The 27,352-nt window shown below is 42.7% G+C and overlaps 1 protein-coding gene, 1 long non-coding RNA gene and 1 pseudogene across 3 annotated transcripts; all 3 read right to left on the reverse strand.

The window, feature by feature from the left end:
* Positions 1-2,060: 2,060 nt before the first annotated feature.
* On the reverse strand, positions 2,061-4,969 carry SNRPD2 (small nuclear ribonucleoprotein D2 polypeptide). Its single transcript, XM_081015892.1, has 3 exons — positions 4,814-4,969; positions 2,986-3,165; positions 2,061-2,484 (listed from the first exon to the last, which is right to left on the reverse strand). Coding segments are annotated over exons 1-3 (357 nt in total). The 5' UTR covers positions 4,816-4,969; the 3' UTR covers positions 2,061-2,309.
* A 4,098-nt stretch (positions 4,970-9,067) lies between these two features.
* LOC308484624 lies at positions 9,068-9,925 on the reverse strand. Its single transcript, XR_013990052.1, has 2 exons — positions 9,333-9,925; positions 9,068-9,302 (listed from the first exon to the last, which is right to left on the reverse strand). It is a non-coding gene; the product is annotated as an uncharacterized lncRNA (long non-coding RNA).
* An 11,810-nt stretch (positions 9,926-21,735) lies between these two features.
* On the reverse strand, positions 21,736-24,095 carry LOC308483121 (forkhead box protein G1 pseudogene; annotated as a pseudogene). Its single transcript, XR_013991438.1, has 2 exons — positions 23,785-24,095; positions 21,736-23,715 (listed from the first exon to the last, which is right to left on the reverse strand). The product of XR_013991438.1 is annotated as a forkhead box protein G1 pseudogene (transcript).
* Positions 24,096-27,352: the final 3,257 nt, after the last annotated feature.

Here is a 27,352-nt window from a genome sequence, read left to right on the forward strand (position 1 = left end):
GAAATGGCTGCAGCTCAGTGCTGGAGCATCTGATCTGAATGGAGAAAGTCCTTTGCTCAGTCCCTGGCATCTCCCAAGTAGGAGACTGTATCCTGTCTAAAAACCCTGGAGAGCTTCTGTCAGTCAGTGAAGACAGCACTGAAGTAGATCAACTAATGGTCTATATTAGGCAGCTTCCTGTGCTACTAAATTGAACTTGGGGAAACATTTTTCTAACTCAATTTTGTATTTTCTTTTACAAACAGAATATTTCATTGTCTGTTCCAAGTTTCCAGCCCCCAGGTGTGTGGGATGAGTAGTTGGGGAGAACAGCATTTAATCTTCTAGCTTAGGAAGGCTTTTCTTCATTGCGGTCCTGCTCTTATATTGTTTGGCTTGATGACTGATTTATGGCACTTTCTTGCGCTCCGTTGTGTATTTTGTTTTAATACTCTGTTCAAAGCTTTGGGAGCCCAAACAGCAGTATATAAATAAACTGTGATAAAAATAAATTGCAATGGTCACTTCGTTTGTGTGGTTTTTACAACACTCACCAAGGATGCTATCAAATTTTTAAAGAATATATGCTGAAATTCTGATGCTGGCAAATTGATGCAGAAACATCCCTCCCCTGCAGTTGTTGCTGTTGTTAATTAAATTTGTACACTGCCCTATACCTGTAGATCTCAGGGCGGTTCACAACATAAAATTACAATATTAGAAACACAAAATACACCATAAAAATAAGAACAAAGACAACCCAATAATCCCTCCATCCGCCGCTGCTGATCAATACATTTATGCAATGTTTTGGGATATGAATTTGAAAATTTCCAAGACTGCAAACTGGTGCAAATTTTGTTTCAAGTACAGTTGTACCTTGGAAGTCGAACGGAATCCGTTCTGGAAGTCCGTTCGACTTCCAAAACGTTCGGAAACCAAAGGGTGGCTTCCGATTGGCTGCAGGAAGCTTCTGCAGCCAATCAGAATCTGTGGAAGCCCCGTCAGACGTTCAGGTTCTAAAGAACATTTGCAAACCGGAACACTCACTTCTGGGTTTGCGGCGTTCAGGAGCCCAAACGTCTGAGTACCAAGGCACAACTGAACAGGCATATTGTATTATTCCGTCTCTAGGTTTCGTTCTGAACAATACATGTTAAGTTTTTAAGAGTCTGAAGATATTTTTAAGGAATGGGGAAAACACAAGTGAAGAACCTTTCTCTACCTTTTAGCTAAAAACTACATGCCTCAACAGCAAGCTTGTTCCAAACTCTAGGACTTGCAGGCAGCTCTGTCCAAGTCAGTGAAGCCACCAAGACCCAGAACACAACTTCTGTTCTCATACCAAATGAAGATGTTTTGCTGCGCTTGCTGGTCAACTGTAGGGAATGCTGATAAGGTGTGGGGATACAGATAGACCTATATCAGTGGGAGAAGTCAAAAGCTTTCAGTTTGGGGAGTGGCTTCTTTTCCTACCTAATGCTCTCAGCACAGAGGACATCAGGCGCCAAGCATGTACCGTATTTTTCGCTCTATAGGGCGCACCGGACTCGCTGCCTTGGCTTCGTTTTTAGCCGTGGGGCTGGGGCGGGGGAAGCCCGACCTTCCCCTGACCCCAGTCCCCAGAACAGGTCCGGGAGCGGCGGAAAGGTTGCGTGCAGCCTTGCCGCCGTTCCCGGAGCTTGCGGGCTGGGGGAGCGCTCTGAAGGTTTGCAGACAGCTGCCTGAAGCCCGGGGTGCGCAGCGCTGCGCTCCCCAGGCTTCGGGCTGCAGGCTGCTATCCGCAAGCCTTCGGAGCCCGGCGGATAGCTTGCGGATAGCTTCCTGAAGCCTGGAGAGCGAGAGGAGTCGGTGCGCACCGACCCCTCTCGCTCTCCAGGCTTCGGTGAAAGCCTGCATTCGCTCCATAGGACGCACACACATTTCCCCTTCATTTTTGGAGGGGAAAAGGTGCGTCCTATAGAGCGAAAAATACAGTAACCCACAGCTCAGCTCCCACCAGCCACAAGATTCCCATTCCCTTCATTGCCATCAAAAGCTTCACCAGGCAGAAGAGCCTGCGCCAAACAAAAAAGCAGAAAGAGGATTTTAACAAAATGTTTATTACAAAAGAAAATGTCATCAGGCAACATATATGAACATAACCAGGTGTCTGGGGATTGGAAATTTCATCGTCACCTCTATGAATAGCAAGAAGCCTTGCACTTTCCTTCATCGGGGTACTGTATATTCATTGCTCAAAAATACTTTTAAATGCCTCTTGTTGGTTTCTTGATTAGACCACTTTACTGGACTAGGTTCTCAAGTACCTACAGCCTGCTGATAGCCTATTATTTGCCAGCGATTAGGGGGTTCCTCAGCACCACAATGACTGAATCTCCACGCAGGAACATCTTGGAGATGTAGCGGTCCTTGTTGACAGGTTTCGATTTCTTCTTGCCTTTCCCACTCTTGGGCACCTCTGTCCACATCTCCTTCACGTTTTCCAACACCATGTTGCAGTGCCTGGTGGGGAGAGGAAGCTGTTACCTGGATACAAGGCTCTCTCTTTCCTGCTACCAACAAATGGGGAGGGAACAAAACATCCCTCTCTCTGTGACCAAGGAACACCCCCATTCTCTAGACTAGAGAGTCCAGAAGAACCTCAAAGGGGAATTGTTCAATTCCCAGTGAACAAATTATACTGCTGTTAAATTTATAAACGGATCACCGCCGCAGGAATAGGATGGGCACTATCAACACACATCTCAGTTGACAAAGACCAGGGTAAAGAGATGCATATTCAGCATTTGCTGAAAGCGCTGTAATGAAGAAACCAGACACATCGTTGTGGGGAGAGCATTCCACAACTGGGGCTGCAAGAGAATCCCCTCTCCTCGGCCGACACCCTGAACTTCTGAAGGAGATGGAACTACCAAGAGGAAAACTGGAAATCTGCCACTTATTTTGAAAGTCTGAACTTGATCTGGCTTTATTTACTTCCGAGCAAACGACAGAGGATCCTACCTGTCAAAGGCTTTGACCCGGCCAAGCAGTTTCTTGTTGTTTCGACAGTTGATTAGCACCTGAGTATTGTTTTTGACGGACTGGGTGAGAACAGAAAGGGGCCCCGTGTTGAACTCTTCCTCCTCCCTCTTCTGCAGCTCCTCTGGGGTCATCTCACTCTTGGGCTTGTTTAAGAGGCTCCTGAGGAGGAAGAAAAGAGACGGCGCTTGTCAAGTCCCATAGGATAACTATGCAGGCATCTGTTGAACGACAACCGGCACCGACTAAATGTGACTTGGCAATATAAAATATGTTCTAGTGGTTATACGACGCATCCTTTCACTGCAAGCATGGAAGAAGCACAGTGGTGCAGGGGCGGTGGAAGGGAAAAAAAGAGAAAGATCCTAACTACCAAGAATCATTATTCATCCACTTAAACATTTTAAGGCAGTAGACACAACCCACTAAAAGTCTCCTGTGCAGGGGAGCGATGGGATTAGTGTGGAAGCAAAATCTCCGCTGCTCATAACTAACAGGCAATAAAATTATCCTAACAGTTGTTGTTGTTTACCCTCCCTTCACCCTAAGGTGCCAGGGCATATTACAGTGATCAAAACACAATATTAAAAAACAGTTTTGAAACAAGTTAAGAGACACAAACTCTAAGGTGGTTCCTTTAAAATATGCACCCAATTACTTTGCTACATAGCGCCCTTTACCAAAGTACAGTGGTACCTCGGGTTAAGTACTTAATTTGTTCCGGAGGTCCGTTCTTAACCTGAAACTGTTCTTAACCTGAAGCAACACTTTGGTTAATGGAGCCTCCTGCTGCTGCCGTGCCGCCGGAGCACGATTTCTGTTCTCATCCTGAAGCAAAGTTCTTAACCCGAGGTAATATTTCTGGGTTAGTGGAGTCTGTAACCTGAAGCGTATGTAACCCAAGGTACCACTGTAAAGGCAAGGTGGTTGGAAACATGCTAATGCAGGACCCCTCCCATCTGAATCAGAAAAATTATTCCACTAGCCACTGGGAAGCATCTTGGAAGCAGCCAAATAAGCCAAGAGGGAAGACCCTGGGGACCCTGGTCATGAGGAAGAGGCCAGTAGCTGGATCAGACCAAAGCGGGGAAGGGGAGGCAGCGAGTCCCAGCATTCTGTTCTTAAGGTGGCCAACCAGCTGCTAGAAAGGGAAGCCCAGAGGCAGCGCATGAAGGCCGTGACTCCCCCTTCCCACTTGCAAACGACCAAGGTGAACGAGAAAAGGGGCGGCAGAGAAGAGGATGGTGTCAGGGGGCGGAGCGGGGAGAGCTGGGGGTAGCCTTTCCAATAAGGCAGCGGGAGCCATTTAATTCCATGAATGCTTTGTTAATGACCGGTTTCCACCACTACCCCCACTATGTTTTTAGCTGCTCCCTCCCTCTCTCTCTTTTTTTTACAGGTAGGTAGCCATGCTGGTCTGCCCTAGTCGAAATAAATTTTAAAAATTCCTTCCAGTAGCACCTTAGAGACCAACTAAAATATCTGAAGAAGTGTGCATGCACACGAAAGCTCACACCAATAACAAAATTAGTTGGTCTCTAAGGTGCTACTGGAAGGGTTTTTTTTAATTTTGTCTCTTTTTTGTAAGCCTTCTTGAGTCCCTGTAAGGGAAGAAGGTGGGACATAAATAAATACGGCAGTAATTATAACGCTCTTAAACAGGGGCGCCTATTCGAATATTTACGGTATAGTGATGAGGAACCCCCCCCCCAAAAAAAATCCTGACCCACAAGAAAGGGGACCTCCCCACCCCCCCCCCAAAAAAACCCGGGCTCCTTCTCTTCCACCCCCTTCCCCGGCCCGTCCTCACATGGCTGGGCCCTTCTCGTCTTCCTAGCCGTCGACTCGCGCGGCGAACTGCTCCGTCGCGGGTTTGCAAATGTGAGCGCCTTCCCGGGCTTCCGCTTCCGGGGCATTTCCAAGGCTGCCCGGCCGGCCCTTCCAGGCCTACCGTCTCTATGGCTTTGCGGCTACGGCGCGCGAGAAGAGGCAAAAGACCCCGCGAAACGGCTTTGCCCTGCCTGTGGGCTGTTTACTCGCTTGGGTTCCAATGCATTTCCTGGGAAAGAAGCCCCTGTTGGACCTTCTTTTCGAGTAAAATCTGGCCTCCAGACATTGTACTTTTTTTGTTAGGGGGGGAATGCATAATAATAATAATAATAATAATAATAATCCATTTATAATGGAGGAAGGGCGTTCCTAAATCAGTCAAACCGCAGCAAAAATGAAAAGGAAGGATTCTTGCCATATTTCAAAAAGTGAAAATCCGGACACAAAAGTTGTTGAGCGTTTTGGAGCAAAGTTGTTGAGCTTGCTTTAGTTCTTCCCAAAATCTCTCTCTCTCAAAAAAGAAGTTTTTGAGCCACTTTTAAGGAAATTCGCCAAAATCTAGTCTTCCCACATGGGTTACCATACAACTGGATTTTCCCGGACACTGCTTCCGACTGCAGTATTCCGTCAATGTCCGGGAAATTCAAGACAGATGACAACCATTATTATCTTCTATATTTATATTCTACTTTCCCCTTTAAAAAAACCACCAAAAAAACCCCTCAGGTTGGCATATGTAGCTTTTCCCCGCTCCTTTATTTTATCTTCTCAAGAACCCTGAGAGGTAGGTCAGGCCCAAAAGAGAGTGGCTGGTCCCAAGGGCACACATAATTGGGTAGGGATTTGAATGCGCCCAGCTCAGCGCAGAAAACTCCGCACAACGCTGGCTTTTTCAATGAATTGGCTGTTAATGAAGAGCAAGCAAGCTTTGTCCAAGCACGTAATGGCAAATATATATATATGCTTATGTCGGTCAAAGCAGGTGCCAGCATAAAAAGGCTTTAACAGGCAGGAAAAAATGTTACAGTATTCTCCACCAGTGAGTAAGGTAAAGGGACCCCTGACCATTAGGTCCAGTTGTGGCCGACTCTGGGGTTGCGGCGCTCATCTCGCTTTATTGGCCGAGGGAACCGGCGTACAGCATGTGGCCAGCATGACTAAGCCGCTTCTGGCGAACCAGAGCAGTGCACGGAAACGCCGTTTACCTTCCTGCCAGAGTGGTACCTATTTATCTACTTGCACTTTGACGTGCTTTCGAACTGCTAGGTTGGCAGGTGCAGGGACCCAGCAACGGGAGCTCACCCCATCGCGGATATTCGAACCGCTGTGTGATAGGAATTTTATGGTCTTAGATATATAGTAATGTTCATAACTGCACATACATAGATCAGCACAGGAAAGCCAACCTGGAACCATTTTGATTCCTAAACTGACCAAATCCTTTCTCTGCAAGGTTACCCCATTGTCTCTTTCCTCACAAATCCTGTCTCAAGGATATGTCTGTTTGAATAAGGTGTGAGCCTGTGACCTGGCCCAGGAAATAAGTATTTTACCACTACAAAAGAATGGCCAGGCTCCCCAGGAAATCCAATCAAGTAACCTGCTAGACAGGAGATAAACAAGGACAAGAGAAAAACAACATTTAAATTTCTGTGATGTAGGTGGGATGTATCTGAGGGGTGGTCTTAGATTACACCCCTTCTGTGATGTATGCATAATGTTTCTGGGGGTGGTCCTGATCTAGAGAATGGGAATTTCAAAAGTCTTTATAAGGCCTTGCACGCCATTGTTCTGGGTCCTCTTCCTCTCCTGCGTGTGAGGGGAGTACCCTGTTGCAACAGATCAATAAAGATCAAGCTTACTAGCTGCTTTGCTTCTCAATATTCTCTGGTTGGCCTCTGTTATTTTCTCCTACCAATAGGGAACCTATGTAAGGACTCTATATGGGCTCTTGGATACCCCATAAGGGAAAACGGCATATTTTTATTTACAACAGATGGCGACCACGCACGAAGGGACTTTTGGTTACCCGGATTCTGGAAACGAGGAAGGACTGGTTATCCAGCGCGCACCAGGCAGTTTGCCAGGAGGAATAACCAGTCTTCCATCGGTCCCAGGGTCTGGAAATAACTGGAGTTTCAGCGGGGCTAACCAGAGGAAGCAATGCTTGATCAGGCCGGCCTTAAACAACCAGTCAAGAGATCGTGGGATCACCAGGAACAGCGCATGCGGAAGTGAGTATTAAGTAGGAAACACGGGTAGTGGGTTGGGTTCTCTAAACCACAGCAACCAAAATTCTATAATTCTTCCTTTTCCCTTCAAATCTAAAATTCCTATTTTTTTCCTCATCTAAAATTGCCTTCTCCTTCTTTCTGTCCCCTCGATCTCAACACCAGCCCTAGCCCTTCGGAGTATGCCCAGGCAAAAGTTGTGTGTGACTTCTTTCACTTCCCTTCTACAGTCTATATGCCGACCTATTCCTTCGGAGTTTTGCCCAGAAAAAGGTCGTGCTTTTTCTTCTGTACTGAAAACTATAACTCCCAGGTGCAGCCGCACCTCTGCCATGGCGATCTTTGTTAGAGATGACCTGTGAGCAGAGAAAGCAAGGGCACCTGATTCCTTTCCTTCTTTGTCATTTCTGAGTCCCAATCTGGCACTGCGCTACGCAAGCGTCCAGTAGGGAACTCTCAGGTTAGATTGTAAGAGGCAGGAGGTTGCTGTGGGCTCCCTGGCTGAGTAATGACCAAAGGGGGGGGGGTTGAGATCGCTGACCGCACTGTTAGCTTAGTAGCCAGGAAAGGCCAACAGCTGTACCAGCCTAGTAAGTCAGGCCAGACGAACGGCGGTGTGTCACAGTACTAATTCTCGGAGTTGTCCAAATTGAGTGTACTGTGGGTTATTTATTGTGTTTCCTGAAAAGTGGGGATAAAACCCCGACTGCAGTATAAAAGTAAAAGCTAGCGCTATTAAAATTCTTAAAATGGGTGCACCTCAATCAAAAGAAATGAACCCACAGACTCCTGATGGGAAAGAAGCCCAGTTGGTGCTTACTTCCCGCCTGGACTTTAAGAAACGTTTTTCCTGTGTTTAAATTGTACTTAGGTAACATCCAGCAGCTGCTAATCTTAAATGTGCCATCTAAAATAAAAATGCAAGCTTGCTCCAAGTTCTAAATCTAAAGAAGCCATGTTGAACCTTATCAGTCTTAAAACAAGACAAAATGGAGAATGAAGTGTGCAAATGTTTGTTATTTGAGAGAGGCTCTAAAAGAGAGTTTTCCTCCCAAGTGGTAAAATCCTGTATACGTGCTACTTGTGTTCTGAAAGGAGGATTACCCCACCTCCTTCCTCTAGTTTAAGTGATTTTAAGTCTAATGGTAAATGATGTTGTGTTGTAACTTTTGAGTTTGTGAGTACACCTGTGATGGAGAATGAAGTGTGCAAATGTTTGTTATTTGAGAGAGGCTCTAAAAGAGAGTTTTCCTCCCAAGTGGTAAAATCCTGTATACGTGCTACTTGTGTTCTGAAAGGAGGATTACCCCACCTCCTTCCTCTAGTTTAAGTGATTTTAAGTCTAATGGTAAATGATGTTGTGTTGTAACTTTTGAGTTTGTGAGTACACCTGTGTTCCAGTCTATCTTGGAATGTGAAGTTAACCTAATGTTTCTGCTGCAAAAGCCTAGTTGAGCCAACTGCTCTCTCAAGCTAAAATGCAGTGTATGTATTTCATTAAGCATATGCCTATGAAAGTATGGCGTTCCTTCTAAGAAAAATATGTGAGTCCAGTTTTAACTTTGATTTGGTTGGACAGAAGAGTTATTGTAAGGCTCCTGATATCAGTCTCTAAGACGTCCTGGCCTCTTTTCTTAGAAAATGCCCCCCCTTGTTTCATTCTGTCTCTTTCAGGTTTTTTTCCCCTTCTCCTTCTTATTCTGTGCCAGGTAAATTTACTCCCGAGTAAGCTTCCTTTAAAGGAAACTGCAAGGGGGGGGGGGGCATAGATTAGGCTTACTATTCCTCTGCAAGTTCAGGAAAAATTGTCACTTTTGTATTCCTTTTAAATCAAATCTATGGCTGTTTTAACTATGCTTTATAAGAGATCCTCTCCCTATCTTAGGAAAAATGTTCACTTCAGTCTTTAAAGATAATTTATCTAGGAACTTTCACTCTCTAGTCTAAGGAAGTAAACTCTCACTCAAACTAGCTTCAAGATCTGCTAAAAGGGTTCTGTATAAAGTTGGGTACTTTTATTTTCCTCTTCCTTAGTACATGATAGGCGCATGGTTTGTGATAGGCGCATGGCTTGTGATCTCTTCCCCAGTTGTGTCTGTGTACATAAGTATGTGTGTGTTTCTGGTAGTACAAATCTTGCTATGAACCCTGTATTTTAGGGTTGGACTAGATGACCCCAGGTCCCTTTCAACTTTCCCAATTTGTAGCTGATGTGTTGAAATTCAGCCCAGATTTGCTCTTTGTTTTTTAAATGGTGCGAGGTGAAGCCGTGATGTTTGAAGCAGAACTGGTGATATCAGGCATTTAAGTGATTACAGTGTTTATCGTTTTGTCTATTATTTACAAAAATCAGACTTAAAAGTCTACTCAAAGTTTAAGCACATACAAATGAATAATCAAGTAGAATTAGCCTTGACCAATCCTGTAAATAAAGGGCAGGAAAATTTTGTCTGCAAATGGTAAGGCTGAAATGACTGAGAATGTTAAAAATGCTATGAATTCTGACTCTGGCCATTTTTACTCATAAATAAGAGAGCGGTTGATTGTTCCGCGAATGACCAGATAAAATGACCAATAATATGACCAATAATGATAGCCCTTTCCTGTACATAAAGGAAGCAGTCCCTTTTGCTTGGGCTGAAATTGCTAGCTTTAGTGAATACTTAAATTGCTGAGTTTCTCTTTTTTGTTTTAAAATCTAACCCTATTTTTAAAATCTACTCCTTACCTTTCCCTTCCTTATTCTAATTGAGCCAAAAGATGCAACATTTTCAATGGTATAAAAGGTTTGCTGAGACATGAACTCTGCACATGCACAGAGGCTAGATCAGCTTACAAAAAAGAGAGAGCGAGAGAAAAGGAGGGGGGAGAGAGGAGGTTTGGAGAGCGTGAAACCTATACAAATTTCCTTATGTAAAACTTGGAACCATTGAGGGAAATCACCCTTAATGTGTTTTGCTCCAGGGGCTACTTAAGACAAAAGAGTTAAGTACTGGACATGCCAAATTCTTTTCACAGGTAAATATCAAAGCACTCCCACTGTGAGTTCCTCTCTTGAGTAGTTTCTCCCCCCCCCCCATGGGATTTAAATTTTATAAGTTTTTTTTTTTTGGTGTGTGTGTGTATATGCCTATGCATTTTAGGAACAGCATTTCCTGACAGACCTCTCACATGAAATAATTTTCCCTTTTAACAGAGTGTCCTTTCTTTTCTCCCACAGCACAAATGATAATGAGGGGATGCAAACAGTGATTTAAATACTCTATAAAAAGTAATTGCATTTGTTTTTCTTTTTGTCTTTCTTCCCTTAAAGCCAAACAGTCACTTTCTTTCTGTTCAGCAAAAGAAGTCTGAATCCCTGCTATATTAGTGACTTCCCTCTATCTCTTTGTGGCTTTGACATTTTTTTTTGGTTACAAATAATCTGTTTTCCTTTATTAAGTTCGTTTATCAGTTCTTCCATTATATATATGAAATTAATTGAAGCACAACCAAACATTATTTATGGAATTGTATTTGTCTACCATTTTGCCTGAGCATTTCTTATTAATTCTGTCATTTTGGCTAGTGCAAGGTACTTGCACAACTTTAAATTGCCATTCATTTTTTCTTGGTATTAACTCTTCCCAGTATTCCGCTATTAACATTACAGCCGATGTTGTCACATCAAGAAACACTCTTTTATTTTCATTTGGGATGTTAGAATGCCAAAACAGATTACCTTAGGTTACTTCAGGTTTCTTATTAATTGTGTGTCTTAGCATTTATTTATTTTTGGTTCCTTATAGGTCATTTTGTGTGTGTGTGTTTTACTTTGGGGACATGTTCATCACATGTTGAAAGTCAGTTTCATGAAGTTCTTTTATTGGATAGCACATGGTGAATTTTAAGTTTCCCCCATTGTTTTCCCTTTTTTTTTAGTCCAGTAGTAATCTGTGTGGTTTTGATAATATCTTTGTACTATTTAATAATGGTTCTTTTCTGAATCTGATGTCTTTGTGTCAAGTCCGTTTTCATCTAACTGGTAATCTAATTTTTTGCTTTCTTTTTAATTTTTAACCTTTCTTGTATTTTTTACAGTTCTCTTTCTCTACATGTGGAGTAATTTTTATTAAATGAAGGAAAGCAAACAAACTTAGCAGATAATAACAGTAATTATATGAAAATGTGATAATAATATTAAAATGAGTAAAATGCTTAACGTGCTAAGATAACTCAAGGAGATTGGGGGGGGCTTTTGCCCCTTCCTTTTCTAACTATGTTTTTTAAGTCGCCCCAAAACCCTGCCCCTTACAGGATATCAATTCTACAGATGTGCAATGATGAAAAGCAGCAACAACCCCTCAACTCAGTTCTTCGCCATCACAAGACCTACAACAACAGACGCCAAAGTTTCAAAGTGGCCACAGCTATCTCTTTCAAAGGATATAGACTGATGGGGAGTGGGGCTGACAAAGGGGGGAGGAGTTGAATTGCAAGGACATTTTCTCACTTTTGAAACTCAAGCCTCTGTGCTCCAGGATTCAAAAGATACATACATAAAAGATCACAATTGTGTCAAGATATGCAACTGATATTTAATTAGTTTGTTCTGTATTATGTGTTATTATGTAGGTATGTTGAAATGTGTCTGACAGTGTGATTTCCACAAAGGGGGGGGGGGGGCTATTTTTGTCTGTAATTGTTTTTATGTTTTATGTCTTATTGCTTACACACCAATGGAGAATTCTCATGCATTTTATACTTTCTAATAGCTCACACTATTGTGTAGTCCAATGTTTAGCTCAATTTATAACCACATTTCATTGTTCCACCTGGCACTCTGCCAACTTTCCCTAAACTTGCTTTACCAAGGAGAAGCTTCTAAGAAACATGAAGGTGGATATGCTTTGGTTTAGCAGGAATGATCCCTTATAGACTTAAATTGACTTATTTGGACAACTGCCCTTGTTAAGAATGGTTTTCTTTTAACAGATTGGTTTGAAGAGTTGAGAACCATGGGGCAAGATAAATTCAAATTGGACTCACTTTGAATTGGGCAAGTGTATCCAGGCTGCAATTAGCTTTTTGGTCTTTAAGTGCAAGTGAGCAACTTCCCATGAGTGCAAGACCACAGCCTATAATAAAATCCCATAGCTAAAGGCCAAGGCAAAGGCATGTCCCTCACGAGATGTCCAAACCTGTGCCAGCTATGGTGAATGCCAGGCAACATGGTTAATTGAAAGCCCCGAGGGGATTCAACAGACAGGATGTGTTGCTGTAGCACTATGTCAGTGTGAGACCACAGAAGAGCTAGCTTGACACCTGAGAAACACACAAAAATGGCGAAGGGCAAAACACCAACTGCATTTTTCACTCATTAGTGGACCTTCCTGCTAGGTGTAAAGCATAGAACACTATTGAGTAAATGGTCTCTCCCAAAGTGTTAGAAAGCCACAAGTAATTTAGTAGCAAAATGCAACATGTGTTATTTTTATATGATAGATTTATACAAAGACATCCATTTACAACATATGATGTTATTATTTGTGGGGCAAAAATTTTTAAGAAAAATTCTAGCCCCAAAGGGGGGAATAATGTGATAGGAATTTTATGGTCTTAGATATATAGTAATGTTCATAACTGCACATACATAGATCAGCACAGGAAAGCCAACCTGGAACCATTTTGATTCCTAAACTGACCAAATCCTTTCTCTGCAAGGTTACCCCATTGTCTCTTTCCTCACAAATCCTGTCTCAAGGATATGTCTGTTTGAATAAGGTGTGAGCCTGTGACCTGGCCCAGGAAATAAGTATTTTACCACTACAAAAGAATGGCCAGGCTCCCCAGGAAATCCAATCAAGTAACCTGCTAGACAGGAGATAAACAAGGACAAGAGAAAAACAACATTTAAATTTCTGTGATGTAGGTGGGATGTATCTGAGGGGTGGTCTTAGATTACACCCCTTCTGTGATGTATGCATAATGTTTCTGGGGGTGGTCCTGATCTAGAGAATGGGAATTTCAAAAGTCTTTATAAGGCCTTGCACGCCATTGTTCTGGGTCCTCTTCCTCTCCTGCGTGTGAGGGGAGTACCCTGTTGCAACAGATCAATAAAGATCAAGCTTACTAGCTGCTTTGCTTCTCAATATTCTCTGGTTGGCCTCTGTTATTTTCTCCTACCAATAGGGAACCTATGTAAGGACTCTATATGGGCTCTTGGATACCCCATAAGGGAAAAGGGCATATTTTTATTTACAACAGCTGACCTTCTGATCAGCAAGCCCAAGAGGCTCTGTGGTTTGACCCACAGCGTCACCAGTGAGTACCATCGCACAAAAAAGGGCTATATATATTTCAGATAACAGTATCTTGTGAATAAGGGCTGTGGTGTTTGTGTCCTGCTTGTGATGTATGCAGTGCTTTTTTTTCTTAAAAAAAATGTTCAGGGGAGCCCAAGAAAGTGAAATCTCTCACTGCCTCCATTTCTTCCCCTTCTATTTGCCAGGAGGTGATGGGGCCAGTGGCCATGATCTTAGTTTTTTTGATGTTGAGCTTCAGACCATATTTTGCACTCTCCTCTCTCACCCTCATTAAAAGGTTCTTTAATTCCTCCTCACTTTCTGCCATCAAGGTTTTGTCATCTGCATATCTGAGGTTGTTGATATTTCTTCCGGCAATCTTACTTCTGGGTTGGGATTCATCCAGCCCAGCCTTTCGCATGATGAATTCTGCATATAAGTTAAATAAGCAGAATAATAATAATAATAATAATAATAATGTCCTCCCATCTGACTGGGATGCCCCAGCCACTCTGGGCAGCTTCCAACATATATAAAAACATAATAAAACATTGAACATTCAAAAACTTCCCTATTCAGATGTCTTCTAAATGTTGTATATTTAACTTATCTCTGAGGCTCGGAGGTTGTATAACTTTACCCTCCAACATTTCTCTGATGAAAATAGGGACGTCCCAAGGGAAAGCGGGACATTCTGGGATCAAATCAGAAACTGGGATGGCCTCTGTAAATCTGGGGCTGTCCTGTCCCTGAAAAATAAGGAAACGCTAGGAGGTCTTCTATTCTCCGCACGAACTGGCAGGAGCTTTTCAGAGTTTCAACAGGGAGTCTCCCCCAACCCTACGGTTTTTTTCCAAAATTTTTTTATTGGTTTTCCAAAATTTTTAAACAGACAAACAAACTTACATCTTAGCTGTACTTGATCCAGTCTTAGTAACATTGTTAAGTGACTTCCTCAAATCCCCCTGGCTGAATTTCAGTGTGTATCATTGTAACAGTTTTCCAAAACCTATTTTCTCATAAAATTAACTTAATCACTTAACCTCTTACTTTGTTTTCATTTTGACTCTAAACATATTATTCTCTAAAATCACATAATTAAATCCTAAGCCTATCTGGAATTTGCAACTTTTTCCAATTAAGCTATCTTAGCATATTTAACTAAATAGTCTTTAAATTTTATCCATTCCTCTTGGTACTCCTCCTCCTTCTGGTCATGGACTCTTCTGGTCAGGTCAGCTAGCTCCGAAAAGTCCATCATCTTCATCTGCCATTCCTCCACTGTCGGGATTTCTTGTGATTTCCAATTCCTAGCTAACAAAATTCTAGCTGCAGTTGTGGCATACAAAAACAATCTACCATCTTTTGGGGGCAATTCCAAACGTATTATCCCAAGAAGAAAGGCCTCTGGTTTCTTAATAAATGTATATTTCAACATTTTTTCCAATTCATTATAAACCCCCCAACCCTATGTGGAAATGCTGGGATCGAACCTGCAACCTCCTGCATGCAAACCACTGAGCTATAGCTCTTCCCCAGTGAAATCTGCTTAGACTTGTTTTGTAACTGCCTTGGCCTCCCTTTTTATGAATGGTTAGTCATTGCGCCCGAGGGGCACGGAAGTGACTGGTGCTTTGTGGATGAGTTGAGGACCATAAAAGTCAACAGGTGCCAGGCAGGCAAGCAGGCAGAAAGAGAGAGAGAGAGAGAGAGAGAGAGAGAGAGAGAATTTGTGTTTAATCCACAGAAGCTTCTGGTTACCGTCAGCTGCGTCCCCATCTCGCATGTCTGCGTGTTCAGACAGCTCCCTCGAAGGGCAGGCGCCTGTTTTGCTTGTGTCCCTCTGGCGTGGTGCCACAACAGGAATGGAGGGTGGAGGGCAGTCCCTGCTTTGGTGGGAATCTAAGGAGGCCTGGGACTATGGTCTAGCTCAGGGGTCAGCAAACTTTTTCAGCGGGGGGTCGGTCCACTGTCCCTCAGACCTTGTGGGAGCCCAGACTATATTTTGAAGAAAAAAAACAGGAACGAATTCCTATGCCCCACAAATAAGCCAGAGATGCATTTTAAATAAAAGCACACATTCTGCTCATGTAAAAACATGCTGATTCCTGGACCGTACACGGGCCGGATTGAGAAGGCGATTGGGCCGGATCCGGCCCTCGGGCCTTAGTTTGCCTACCCATGGTCTAGCTGGATAAAGAAATGGGCATTCATCTAAAATACTTTATGTAAAATTATATCAATAATGGCTGTGGGTGACCTCAGTGGTTCTCTTTTTAAAAAAACATTTTATTTGATTAAAAATATATATAAACACACAACAAACATCAATTCAAAACCAAATACTGCTATTACAGGGGTACCTCAGGTTAATAACTTAATTCGTTTGGAGGTCTGTTCTTAACCTGAAACTGTTCTTAACCTGAGGTACCACTTTAGCTAATGGGGTCTCCCGCTGCGCGATTTCTGTTCTCATCCTGAAGCAAAGTTCTTAACCCAAGGTACTATTTCTGGGTTAGTGGAGTCTGTAACCTGAAGTGTCTGTAACCTGAAGCATCTGTAACCCGAGGTACCACTGTACTCTGAATCTCCTGACTTCCCCCCATCCCTTCCCTGGGTCCTAGTAAAAATAATTACAACTGCATGTCAAGATTTATCCAAATATTTTTCCTTCTAAATTGTCCATAGTTTCCGTTACTTTACAAGCGTGATTAAAATCCTGCCATTGTTTTAACCTGCTTGCAGTGGTCTCGTATATAAATTATAAACTTTTCCCATTCTTTTAAAAAAATTATTGTCTTCTTGATTTCTGAGCTTCCTAGTTAGTTTTGCTATTTTGGCATAGTCCGTCATCTTGATTTGCCATTCTCAGACCAGTGGTTCTCAAAGGGTGTGGCAGGAGAACATGGCAAGTATGGTGGGAATATTCAATGGCAATCAAATAAACATTTAAACGTTTCGGTGTAGTATCTCTCTATCACTATCTGTATCCATACAAGCAGAAATAGTATTCATGCCTCTCTCTTGAAGAACATTGGCTATTCTATAGTTCTCCACAAACAGAGATTTTCAACTCCGACAAATATGAAAGATTAGAAAAGAAAAAAGGCTTATTTGTGTGGATGAGATGAGAGTTTGTCTGAAAATAGACCTAATATAAATGAGATTACCTGGCAAAAGCAATCTCACACCTCTCATATGTACTTAAGGTACATATGTAAGAGGCTCGTTTATAATTATATTTTGGAAGTGATTCATGTTCTGACATCGCTGTGTTATTTTATACTTTCTGGGTGTCCCATGATCATATTATAAATTAGCTGTGTTCTAGGTTAAAATCCAAGCACTGCTAGTTGTTTCTTTTTGCTTTCCAATGTATTTCTTATCAATCAAAAATTCAGTGTGGCAGAAGCAAATTTGTATTCTGAAATAAAGAGAAAAAAGCTTGAGAACCACTGTCTTAGACCATTTAATCATCCAAGCTTGGTATAGTAAATTTTGGTCAATCACTGCATTTGTGGGGGAAATCATTCGTAATATACTTCTAGTAATTTTTGTGATATACAAATGACATGAGCAGACTTGGTCTATTTATTTGTGTCAATTTATTATTTCTATGGTCCTTGTTTATAAAACCCAAGTTATTCAAAACTATATATACTCCTAGTACAAGGCAGCAAGAAGCCACTAGAGTTCAGTGCCGTATGGTAGAGCTTTATTTTATATACTGCTACACCGGACATACAATCTTACATGTCAGCAGCTGAAAGAGTTGGGATTCAATTTGTGTTCTTTATTTTATTTTGTTGTGCACATGTTGTTTTTCTCCTTTCTACATACATGGAAACACATTAAAACTCATTAAAAAGCAACGACTTCTCAGGGTTTGTGTGAAGGTGACTGCATTTTATACTTTGAGGTTATAAAGATTTTTTATTTCTGTTTTATGCTGCCTTTACGTTTCAACTTGTTGGATATATAAAGCTCCTCTAAATGGTCACTATTTCTGAGGAGGGGATTCAAGCACACACCAAAAAATGTAGCCTTGTGCAATCAAAGTGGGTTAAAGCGCTTTGTTGCTCCAGTGTAACAAATCCACTTTTAAAAACCCCACACAAACTTGTCATGGTTAAGAGAGTGCTGGGGATGCTCCCCTGGAAAGTGTGAGGTGAACAATTGATTAATGGGAAGATGTATAAACATACCACAAGCAAAGTGAGATGAGTGCTCATTGCCCCACAAACAGATCAGAATCAACGCTCAATAAATTGTTCCTGTTGTTATTTTATTTCCTGCCTTCTTCCCAGACTACGACTCGAGGACAGCTTAAACAAATTAAAGCAACACAGATAAAAGTCCAGAAAGCTAAAAGAAACATATAAAAGATAATGGTTTAAACATCACCAACTGTCTGACATCTTCTATACATCTTCTAAGACACCTGAAGGCAGCCCTGTATAGGGAAGTTTTTAATGTTTGATGTTTTATTATGTTTTTGTATCTGTTGGAAGGGCATAACAACAACAACAACAACATATAGACATAAACCTATTAAAGACCAGATATAATCTAACCTCTCTGTAAACCTTGTGCAAGCAAATCAGGATTAATGCTCAATAAACAAGTTCCTTCCAGTAGCACCTTAGAGACCAACTAAGTTTGTTATTGGTCTCTAAGGTGCTACTGGAAGGAACTTTTTTTATTTTGTTTCGACTACGGCAGACCAACACGGCTACCTACCTGTAACTAGAAATATGGAAGGCTCAATAAACAGGTAATCTGTTATTCAAATAGAGCCATTCGTGTTTATATTAATGAACTGCGTAGTTTCGTGAGGCCGGTCAGTCTGAAGAACGTAAGAAGACCCTGCTGAATCAGGCCAGTGGCCCATCCTGTTTTCACAGTGGCCAACTGGATACCCACGGAAAACTCGCAAACAGGATCCGAGCGAGAGTGCCCTCTCCTCTCTGCCGCAGTTTCCAGCAACTGACATTCAGAAGCATCACTGCCTCCAAATGTGAAGGCAAAATATAGCCGTCGTGGCTAGTAGCCATCAGTAGCCCTATGCTCCACGAATCTGTCTAATACTCTATTTAAAGCCACCCACCCCTGTCTCCTGTGGCAGGGAGTTCCATGGGCTGTGTGAAGAAGGGCTTCATTTTATCTGTCCCAAATCTTCCAGCAATCAGCTTCATTGGAATCCCCTGAGCTCTAGTATTATGAAAGAGAGAGAAAAACTTTTCTCTGCCCACTTTTAATAATAATAATAATTTAAAAAATACACAGTATTCCAAATGTGGTTGTAGCACAGATTTGTATAATGGCGCGACTACATTGGCAGTTTATTAAATCTTGATCATTAAAATACAACCTAAAATTGTCATTTAAAACCTGAATCATTTTGGTAGTACAGCTTGTTCCCTAAGATTTAATATATATTTTTAACTGCCGCTTTTCCTAATTTGTCTCTGTTATACCCAATTGAAATTCAATGTATTCCTGTTGTGTTTTATGATTTTCCTGATATTGTTAGTAAGCCGGAACTGGTCTGCGACCGTAATAATGAAATTAATTAATTCATTCGCATTGGCAGTTTGATTTTGCGTTCCTTTCCTAATGATCCCTGCATCTTGATTCTTTGATCCTTGTACTGGCCAAAATGAAACGACACAAAAGTTCACAATCAAACACGGCCGTCGGGTTTGGGAAACAAATGGATCAGTATGTATCTTTATTGTGGGCTTGTTTCACGCAGGTAAAACTCACTTGTGGTTCGCGATATCGGACGTTCTAAGGTGCATTCCACGGAGCTTCTCTCTCCCATGCAAACACAATTAATTTCAACAAAATTACAGGTCTACTGATCACGCAGTTGTTGTGCATATCGCATGTTTATCGGCTTTATGGACATACGACACGCTTGATGGATTTCATCCTCTCTCTCCCTCCCATCCCAATTCAAACTAGCGCACAGTTTGGAAATAATGTAGATAAGCAAGCACAGCACCCTAAAAATTAGCCTCAGCCTGCACATTTGAGCTTTTCCATTAAAAATAGCCATGAAGAAGAAGATTTATTGTGTCTGAAAACATTAATTGTATTCTCTTTTGAGCATATCGTCTGTCGCTTCTCAGCCAAATCTTAAACAGACATGCACATGAAAGAAAAAATCAGAATAGGTGAATGATATAAATTGCTCTTGGCTCCCTCAGGGTGTGATGTTCCCAAGCTAAAGTTCTTGCCGCACATTAAGAGTTTGTGTTTTCTCTGAATGAAGAGTCGTAAAACACACAAACACACATGAATAAAGGATAATTAAACACACACACACACACTGTAGGAACTAATTAATAATAGTACTATTACAATCACTGCAAAAACTTTGGAATAAATACACTATAGAAATTGATTGTCTCTAAATTCACTTCCAAACCCACAGAGCCTAAAACCACAACCCTTAAATCAATGGGACTTGATTGTTTCGATCCCTTGTGTAAATGTGTTCAGGGCTGGGGTATCAATTATCAAGCGGCAATTAAAAGCACAATTAATTACTTAGAATTAAGTCCAGCAGAAATCGGGGGATACTGGAGCCCGATTCACAAAGCAATTTAATCCAGAATTTGCACATTCTGACACACTCTTTTGTGCAAATCCTACTGAGCACATTTATAGTAGGATTTTCCGTCAAACGCTTAGAACGGCAACCTTACTGCATTTTCTCCAGTACCTCAAATTCTAAGGACTGGATGTGCTGCTCAGAGAGAGCAAGCAAGCATCAAGCAATTACCCTCCATCTCTGTCAAAACGGCAGATTTTTAGTCTCTCCCAATTAAGCTGATTGGCAGCTTACGCACAAATGAAATGCTTCACATAATTAACTTTAGCAATTCGTTGACGCAAGCTGTGGTGATGGTCAGACAGTGAATTCACTAGTTTTTTGGGGGGTTTTAAAGTTACATTTGCAAAGAAGGCAAGTCTATGAACGTCCACCAGCCATTGATAATTATAAATTACATGTCCATGTTTAATAGCAGTGCACCACTGATTCCAAGATGCTATAGGGACAAATCCACAGAGGGTGCATATTGCCCTCGTACACTGGCGTGTGAGCTTTCTTTCCCATTTCTGCTGGAGACATGACGATAGACTAGATGGGCCTTTGGGCCCGATTCATAAAGGCATTATTGCACTGGTAATCTCCCAAGTCCAGAAACATGGGGCACTTTGCCCTGTGATGATTCCAGTGAGTTGCGTGAACCACTGCAAGTTGTGTATTCTACCTGCCGGCTCCCTGCACTGCCTGCAGAGGTGCTCAGGTGGAAGAGACGACGACATACCTGCCTTGCCCTGGAATTCTTCTTTCTTCCAGACCATGCGCTACAGCTGCAGCTGAGAAGGCTTGACACTAAGCGCAACCAAACTGTGTTTTCTCCTCTCTCTTCCATTCCCACCCTCTGCTATTAGCTTACTGCACTGATGAAATTTATAGTCTAAGCTCCTTGGGGGATAGGGATCTGGTGGTTCCACACACACACACCCCTCAGAAAATGCCATGCACGTTGACGCTGCTTATGAATTATCAATAAAAAAAGCAACCCCCAAACCTGCCACACAAAGATGTCTGAGACCCATGGGCTCTTCAGCCTTAAATATATTTAGCACAACAGAAGTCTTGCTGATTGCAATGGCTCCTAAACCAATGTGCCCTGTAGGATCACACAGCTCAAAGGTCGTAATCGCAGGAGAGGCTTAATGGCTGAATCACAGCAGCCCAGCTAAGTTAGAACTTTGCTGGGTGAAGGATCAGGCATGCCTTATTTCATGCTCTGCAAAGAAGCAGGCAGCTACCGCTGTTCATTTGTGCCTGTTCGAAAGTCCGTCTTATTATTCAGTACATTGATCAAAGGCATTGGGAGGGTAGAGGTGGAGTCAAGGCAAGGGAAAATGTGCAGAATTTATGGGCATCAAAACCGACTGGCACCCGCTGGGGCAATTCTGTCTCGCTTGGCGTTCAGAGTGCCAGTCTTGATGCCAAATGTCGGCAGCAAAGCCGAACTCGGACCTACACGGGAAGCTTGCTGACTTGCCTTAGCCCTCAAAGATTTTCTCATAGTTCAGGTTAGCGAGAGGCATTCGAAGAAATTAGTTCACGTTGGTAAACGTTGATAGATGCCCTCGCTTTCACCAGAAAAGACAGTGAAGGGTCAGAAGGAAACACGTGGGGTGAAACGTCAACATTTCTCCAGAGTTTTTCATGGACCACAGGTGGAAAACCAATGCATCACGCAGCACAACAGAAGGCTGGCTGGGTTCAAATATTAGCAGGCAGGAATTAAAAATAATAATGTTTCTTTCAGGGAAGAAGAGGCTTGTGGGGTGTACAGTCAAGGCAGGCTTGGATGAAAAAGAACGCCCTGGTTCTGAAAAGCAAAGTAGCTTGGAAGCTCTGGAGAAAGCCGCCCGGGGAAAGCTGGAGGACCTCTTCCGAGGAGATCTCTGGTGGCTTTGGATGGGAGCACAGCCTGAGGGCTCATTGGCAGGGTGTGATGTCTCTGAGAAAAGATGTAATTCGCCTGTCCGGCCAGGAAGTTGACAGAGCAGGAGTCCAGGCAGTCGGGTGAGGAGAGGCTGCAAGGGATGGCCGAGGCCAACATCGCTGTGGCGATCTGCTGGTGGTTGCTGTAGGAGCCATCTACTTCCACCTGTCTGTGCCCCGCTGGAGGAGAAATAGCCTGGTGGGAGAAAATGGAAGAGAAGGTGCCAGGGGGATGGCTCAGGTAGGCTGAGGAGGCACTGTAAAGAGGAGGCAGAGGCCAGTAGAGAGATCCGGCCAGGGTCACTCCGGCCGAAGCCAGCCGAGCTCCTCTCCTGAAGGCCAGCTTGGTCCGGGAAGTTGACGGCCTCCTGCGCAGCTTTCCGGTGGCGCCTCCGATGAAGACGTCCTCGCTGGAAGGGTCCAGCATCCAGTAGTTGCCCTTGCCAGGGTCGTCGTAGTGCCGGGGCACCTTGACGAAGCATTTGTTGAGGCTGAGGTTGTGGCGGATGGAGTTCTGCCAGCCTTGCTTGTTCTCCTTGTAGTACGGGAAGCTGCCCATGATGAACTCATAGATGCCGTTGAGAGTGAGGCGCTTTTCTGGGCTCTGACGGATGGCCATCATGATCAGGGCGTTGTAGCTGAAAGGTGGCTTCTCGTGTTTTCCTCTCCTTTCGCCAGAAAGATCTTCTTTTCTCAACCTCTGCCGTTCCTCACCGGCGGCTGCTGCTGCTGCTACGACGTTCTCGTCTTCCCTCAACAACGGTGATGACAGTGGTCCCTTGGGAGCGCCGCTTGAGGCCACATCTTGGAGTAGGTTAGTGATGCTGAATGGAGATTTCAGGACCCAGCTGTTTGTGTTTAACCCTTCCATCGCTCATCAGAGAAGGTGGACGTTGCTGGGGCCTTCCCAGGTCCGGCCAACAGCCCCAGTCAACCTGGCCAGCAAACCAACTGGATGTTTTGCTTAACGCCGGAGGCAAAGGAGCCACTCCCATCTCATCCACTGCCATCAACACCACCAAATTCCCTCTCTTTTTGAGCCAGTCAAAGTGACCCGGCCTCTTGCTCTCTAGCCAATCCCACCTTTGTGACGCTGCTGGCCAAACCCTCTCCAAATCCTCATTCATTTGTGGGCGGCAGCAGAAAGAAAGATTGCAGTTCTCCGGCTTTGATTACCAAGGCGGCCACTGACACACACTCTGATGAAATGTGCACTTTGTTAAGTTCATCGGGAAGAAAAGTACTGATTTGGTCCAGAGGCCAAGCGGAAATTAGCGTTTAATAGTCCATCACTGAAATCTCAAAATCATACTGCTGTCAGCTGCCATCTCTAACACACTGTGGATTTAGCCGTGATGATGACATTTCCTTTCTCGCCTCCCAAAGAAGTGCAAATATACTATCCTGCCCAGATTAACATAAATATGATGACGGCATTCACTGCTCTCCCATCTTTCCTTCAAGGAATCCAGAAGTGTACACACAGACACAGAGACACACTGAAATTCGCTGCCTATGGAATGCACTGCCACAGGACTATGGGTCTCAATGCCACAAGATGGCCTCCAACCCTGGAAGGTTTTAAAGGGGGGTTAGACAAATTCACAGATGAAAAGGCTGGTCGTGATGGGTGCTCCCTACCTCTCGTATCAGAGACAATGTGTCTCTGGGTGCCAGATGCTGGGAATCACAGCTAGGGATAATGTTGTTGTCAGGTGTGCAGGCAGGAGCCAGGCCCTGTGACCAATAGGACTTTGCAGGACCGGGGCCTTCCTAAGTTTGTTCTGAAGAGGCAAGGCGCGGCTGCACAGGTGAGGCCAATTGGTAACTCACAGCACCTGGTGGCAAGAGCCGGGAAGGGATATAAGGTCAGCATTTCCCTTCGGCTCTTTGCCACAGCAACACGTTCCCTGCCTTGCTGTGTTTGGGTTCTTGCTTCCTGATCCTTGAACCTCGGCTTCTTGACTCCTGGCTTCTTGACCCTCGGACCCCTGACTTCGTGACTCCTTGCTTCTTGATCCTTGGACCCTTGCCTTCATGACTCCTTGCTTCTTGAACCTCAGACCCCTGACTTCGTGTCTCCTTGCTTCCTGACCCTCGGACTCTTGGCTTCCTGGCTTCTGGATCCCTGTTCCTGCTCCCACCCCGCCATCTTTCCCCCGGTCCTGACGTCCCCTGCTGGGACTTCGATCGCCCGTGAACCAGACTGTGACATTTGTTTAGCTCAGGACCTTCTTGCAAGCTTCCCATCAGGGTAGCTATTTGGCCACGGTGAGAACAGGATGCTGGTCCAGATGGGCCTTTGCCCTGATCTTATATCTCTCCACAAAGTCATGGAGCTCACTGGGTGGCTTAGACCAGTCACTTTCTCTCAGCCTGACCTACCTCACAAGGTTGTTGTTGTGATAATAAAATGGAGGGGAGGAAGAGAATGGGCTGCCTTCAACTAAGTTATACTCGAGTAGACTCACTGAAGTTAGTAAATGCCCATTAATTTAAACAGAACTGCTCTGACTAATGTGGAGTACAACACTTGATTCACGGGTGGGCAAACTAAGGCCCGGGGCCCGGATCCAGCCCAATCGCCCTTCTAAATCCGGCCTGCAGACAGTCGGGGAATCGGCATGTTTTTACATGAGTAGAATGTGTCCTTTTGTTTAAAATGCATCTCTGGGTTATTTGTGGGGCATAGGAATTCGTTCAATTCCCCCTCTCAAAATATAGTCCGGCCCCCCACAAGGTCTGAGGGACAGCGGACCGGCCCCCTGCTGAAAAAGTTTGCTGACCCCTGACTTGATTCTATGAAATATCCATGATACTGTCATCTTTCCCAGACTGAATGTCTTGTATTTTAAAGAGCAATAGAAGCAGCAACTGATTATTGTTTGGCGTACGTATTTGCTATTGTTAATTGCTTATTGATTGATCAAACAGCGATGTGGCAAATTCCTGCCCCATTTTCTACGTTGACATAGCACAGTTCCTTTGCCTGAATCTTAAATGCATTGCTTGATATAAAACCCAGCATACAGAACACTACTAGTGTTTTATAAGATACTTTGGGGAGGAGGGTGGGGAGACAGAATAATAATTTCCCCATTGTTAAAAAATATCTACAAACAAGACAGTGTCTGACAGTATTTGCTTTCCAGCTCCCAGGGGACAGATTGAGTCCATTTTGCAAAATAATCCCTCCCCGTCCTGGGCTTAAACCATAGTGAATAATTAATTGCCTGAAATTCGACGATTATGCTTTCTCAAGAAATATGAACCTGTATATTTTAAATTATGCCTTTTGAAATACGATAATGTTGCGTATCCGTGTATTTATTTTCACACTTTTAGTCTGCCTTTTCTGCCACATGAGACATAGCACCCGCCGTTCCACGAAGTGGTTGGTAACGATGAAAATAGATAAAATAATATATAGCTAAAACAGAACATCAAACAACATTGGAAGAACACATTTAGAGCTGCAGATCCAAATTATTTGAAAATTATTTGAAAATGCGCAGGAGCATCTGCAATAGTAATTGCCAATCATTCAGTGATGCAGGAATAATTGTAATTTATCGAGCATTTGTTACAGTTGGTTTGCGGGGTGGTTATATGACAAGTATTCATCCTGCAATAATCTCTATTTGCTTTCGGGGGTTGCATGTCTTCTGTTAATAATTTGTTCGTTCCACTTTTCAATGCGTTTCTCTTTCAGTTTCCAGACCACAAAAAGTGCATATGTTACAGAGAGTCAACAGAGCATTTACTCCAGTTGCACAAGTCTGAATTCATGGAAAGCACTTTAATCCCTCCCAAAAATAGTGACACTCAGAGGCACCCACTGTCCTCTGTTTTCCCGGGTCGTGTGAGATTTTCCATATTACATCATAATTAAACAAACAAAACCAGGTCTCTGTGCAGCTGTTTTACACTGTTTTGAATGTTGTATTTTAATTTGTTGTAGTCCGCCCTTATGTTGAAGGTTGGGTAAATAACAACAACAAGAAACAACAGTAGTTATAAATTATTTTTCCAAAGCATTTTTTAAAACGATAGTTATGATTATTTCCCCAAAGCATTCTGATTTTATATGTACTTTAGAACTAGAGCATTTCTGTGAAAAGCCAACTATTTAATTGCATTCAGAGTTTTTTGTTTTTTGTTTAAATGCTACTCAGTGGATTTTTAATGTGTTTTAAATATTTCCATCAAATATTTGGGATGAGAACATTTTCCTAAGGTGCTTTCTGATGGAGACTTAATTCTGTGAATGGGTCGTTGTGATATTACAAATGGACTTTTGGAAAGATTTATTTGTTGCAAAAGATTTATTTTTAAAAAAGGGTATATCCAGATATAATTTGGGGACTGATACTATGACAGGCTGATATCTTGATGACACCAATGTCGTATGGACACTGGAAAAAATTCCCCCTTTTAATATCTTAAAACAATGTATTATTTGTTAGAAAATGTGAATTACATGCAATCAAAATTCCACTGCACAGACAGTAAGCCATAATTCATTTCATTAAACCCTGTCCAATGAAAGAAACATTTATTTTATTTTATTTTATTTTATTTTAATCTAGATTTTTTTTTAAAAAATCTTGATAATTCACCCTACTTACTCTAGTTCTTTCAAAATAAATTTTGAACTTTTAAAAATCTTGTTAATTTCCCCCCAAATTAATGAGCAACCCTCCTGTTTTCCCATTTTTTGCCTGGTTTTTCTCCTGTTAACATTCCGATGGTTTTCCTTTAACAGCTTTAACAACATCCTCAATCTTTAATGTCTTGAATAGTAATTTTTGCATCACTATTAACTCATAGTCACCATTCTTACTACAACAAATTATTAATTTATTTCATAATATTTATACACCACTCATTTGTAAATAAAACAAACAAAAAACACAAAAACCCTCAGAGCGGTTTACAAAAAGATAAGACAATAAAATCAAGAACAGACACAAAAATAAGGTGGCAGGCAATTTATTACGGACCAAAACTCCTACAAATAACCAGGCGAAAGGTCTTCAACGAATTCTGCTCCGATTATTTTTTACAGATAAAATCATTCCCAGTATCTCCACATACCTGGACACGATCAGCAGTTAAATAACTACCCTGTTCTGTTGGGCTAAAGGAGACGTCCGGATCCTGTGTCCTCCGAACCATGATCCTGCAAGCCGGATTGGTGAAACCCGTGAAAAATGTGTTTTAAAAGCAGTTTACAGCATGGGAGTTTGTTCAACATAAACATGTTAAAGGTTTGGGCTTGAATCACATCACTCTTCAGCTCCTAGTCATGCCATGTCATCCACTGTCAATCAAAGTGAACTGAGGGTAGGGTTTGGACGCAATCTAAGAGAACTGGAGGGGACAGGAGCACTATGGAGTTAACACCGAAACCTGCAAATAATAATTGCCTAAATAGCTCTTGTAAAATCATTATTAAAAGGTTT

This window comes from Podarcis pityusensis (assembly GCF_964106645.2).
Source record: "Podarcis pityusensis genome assembly, chromosome: 8".
NCBI lineage: Eukaryota > Metazoa > Chordata > Lepidosauria > Squamata > Lacertidae > Podarcis > Podarcis pityusensis.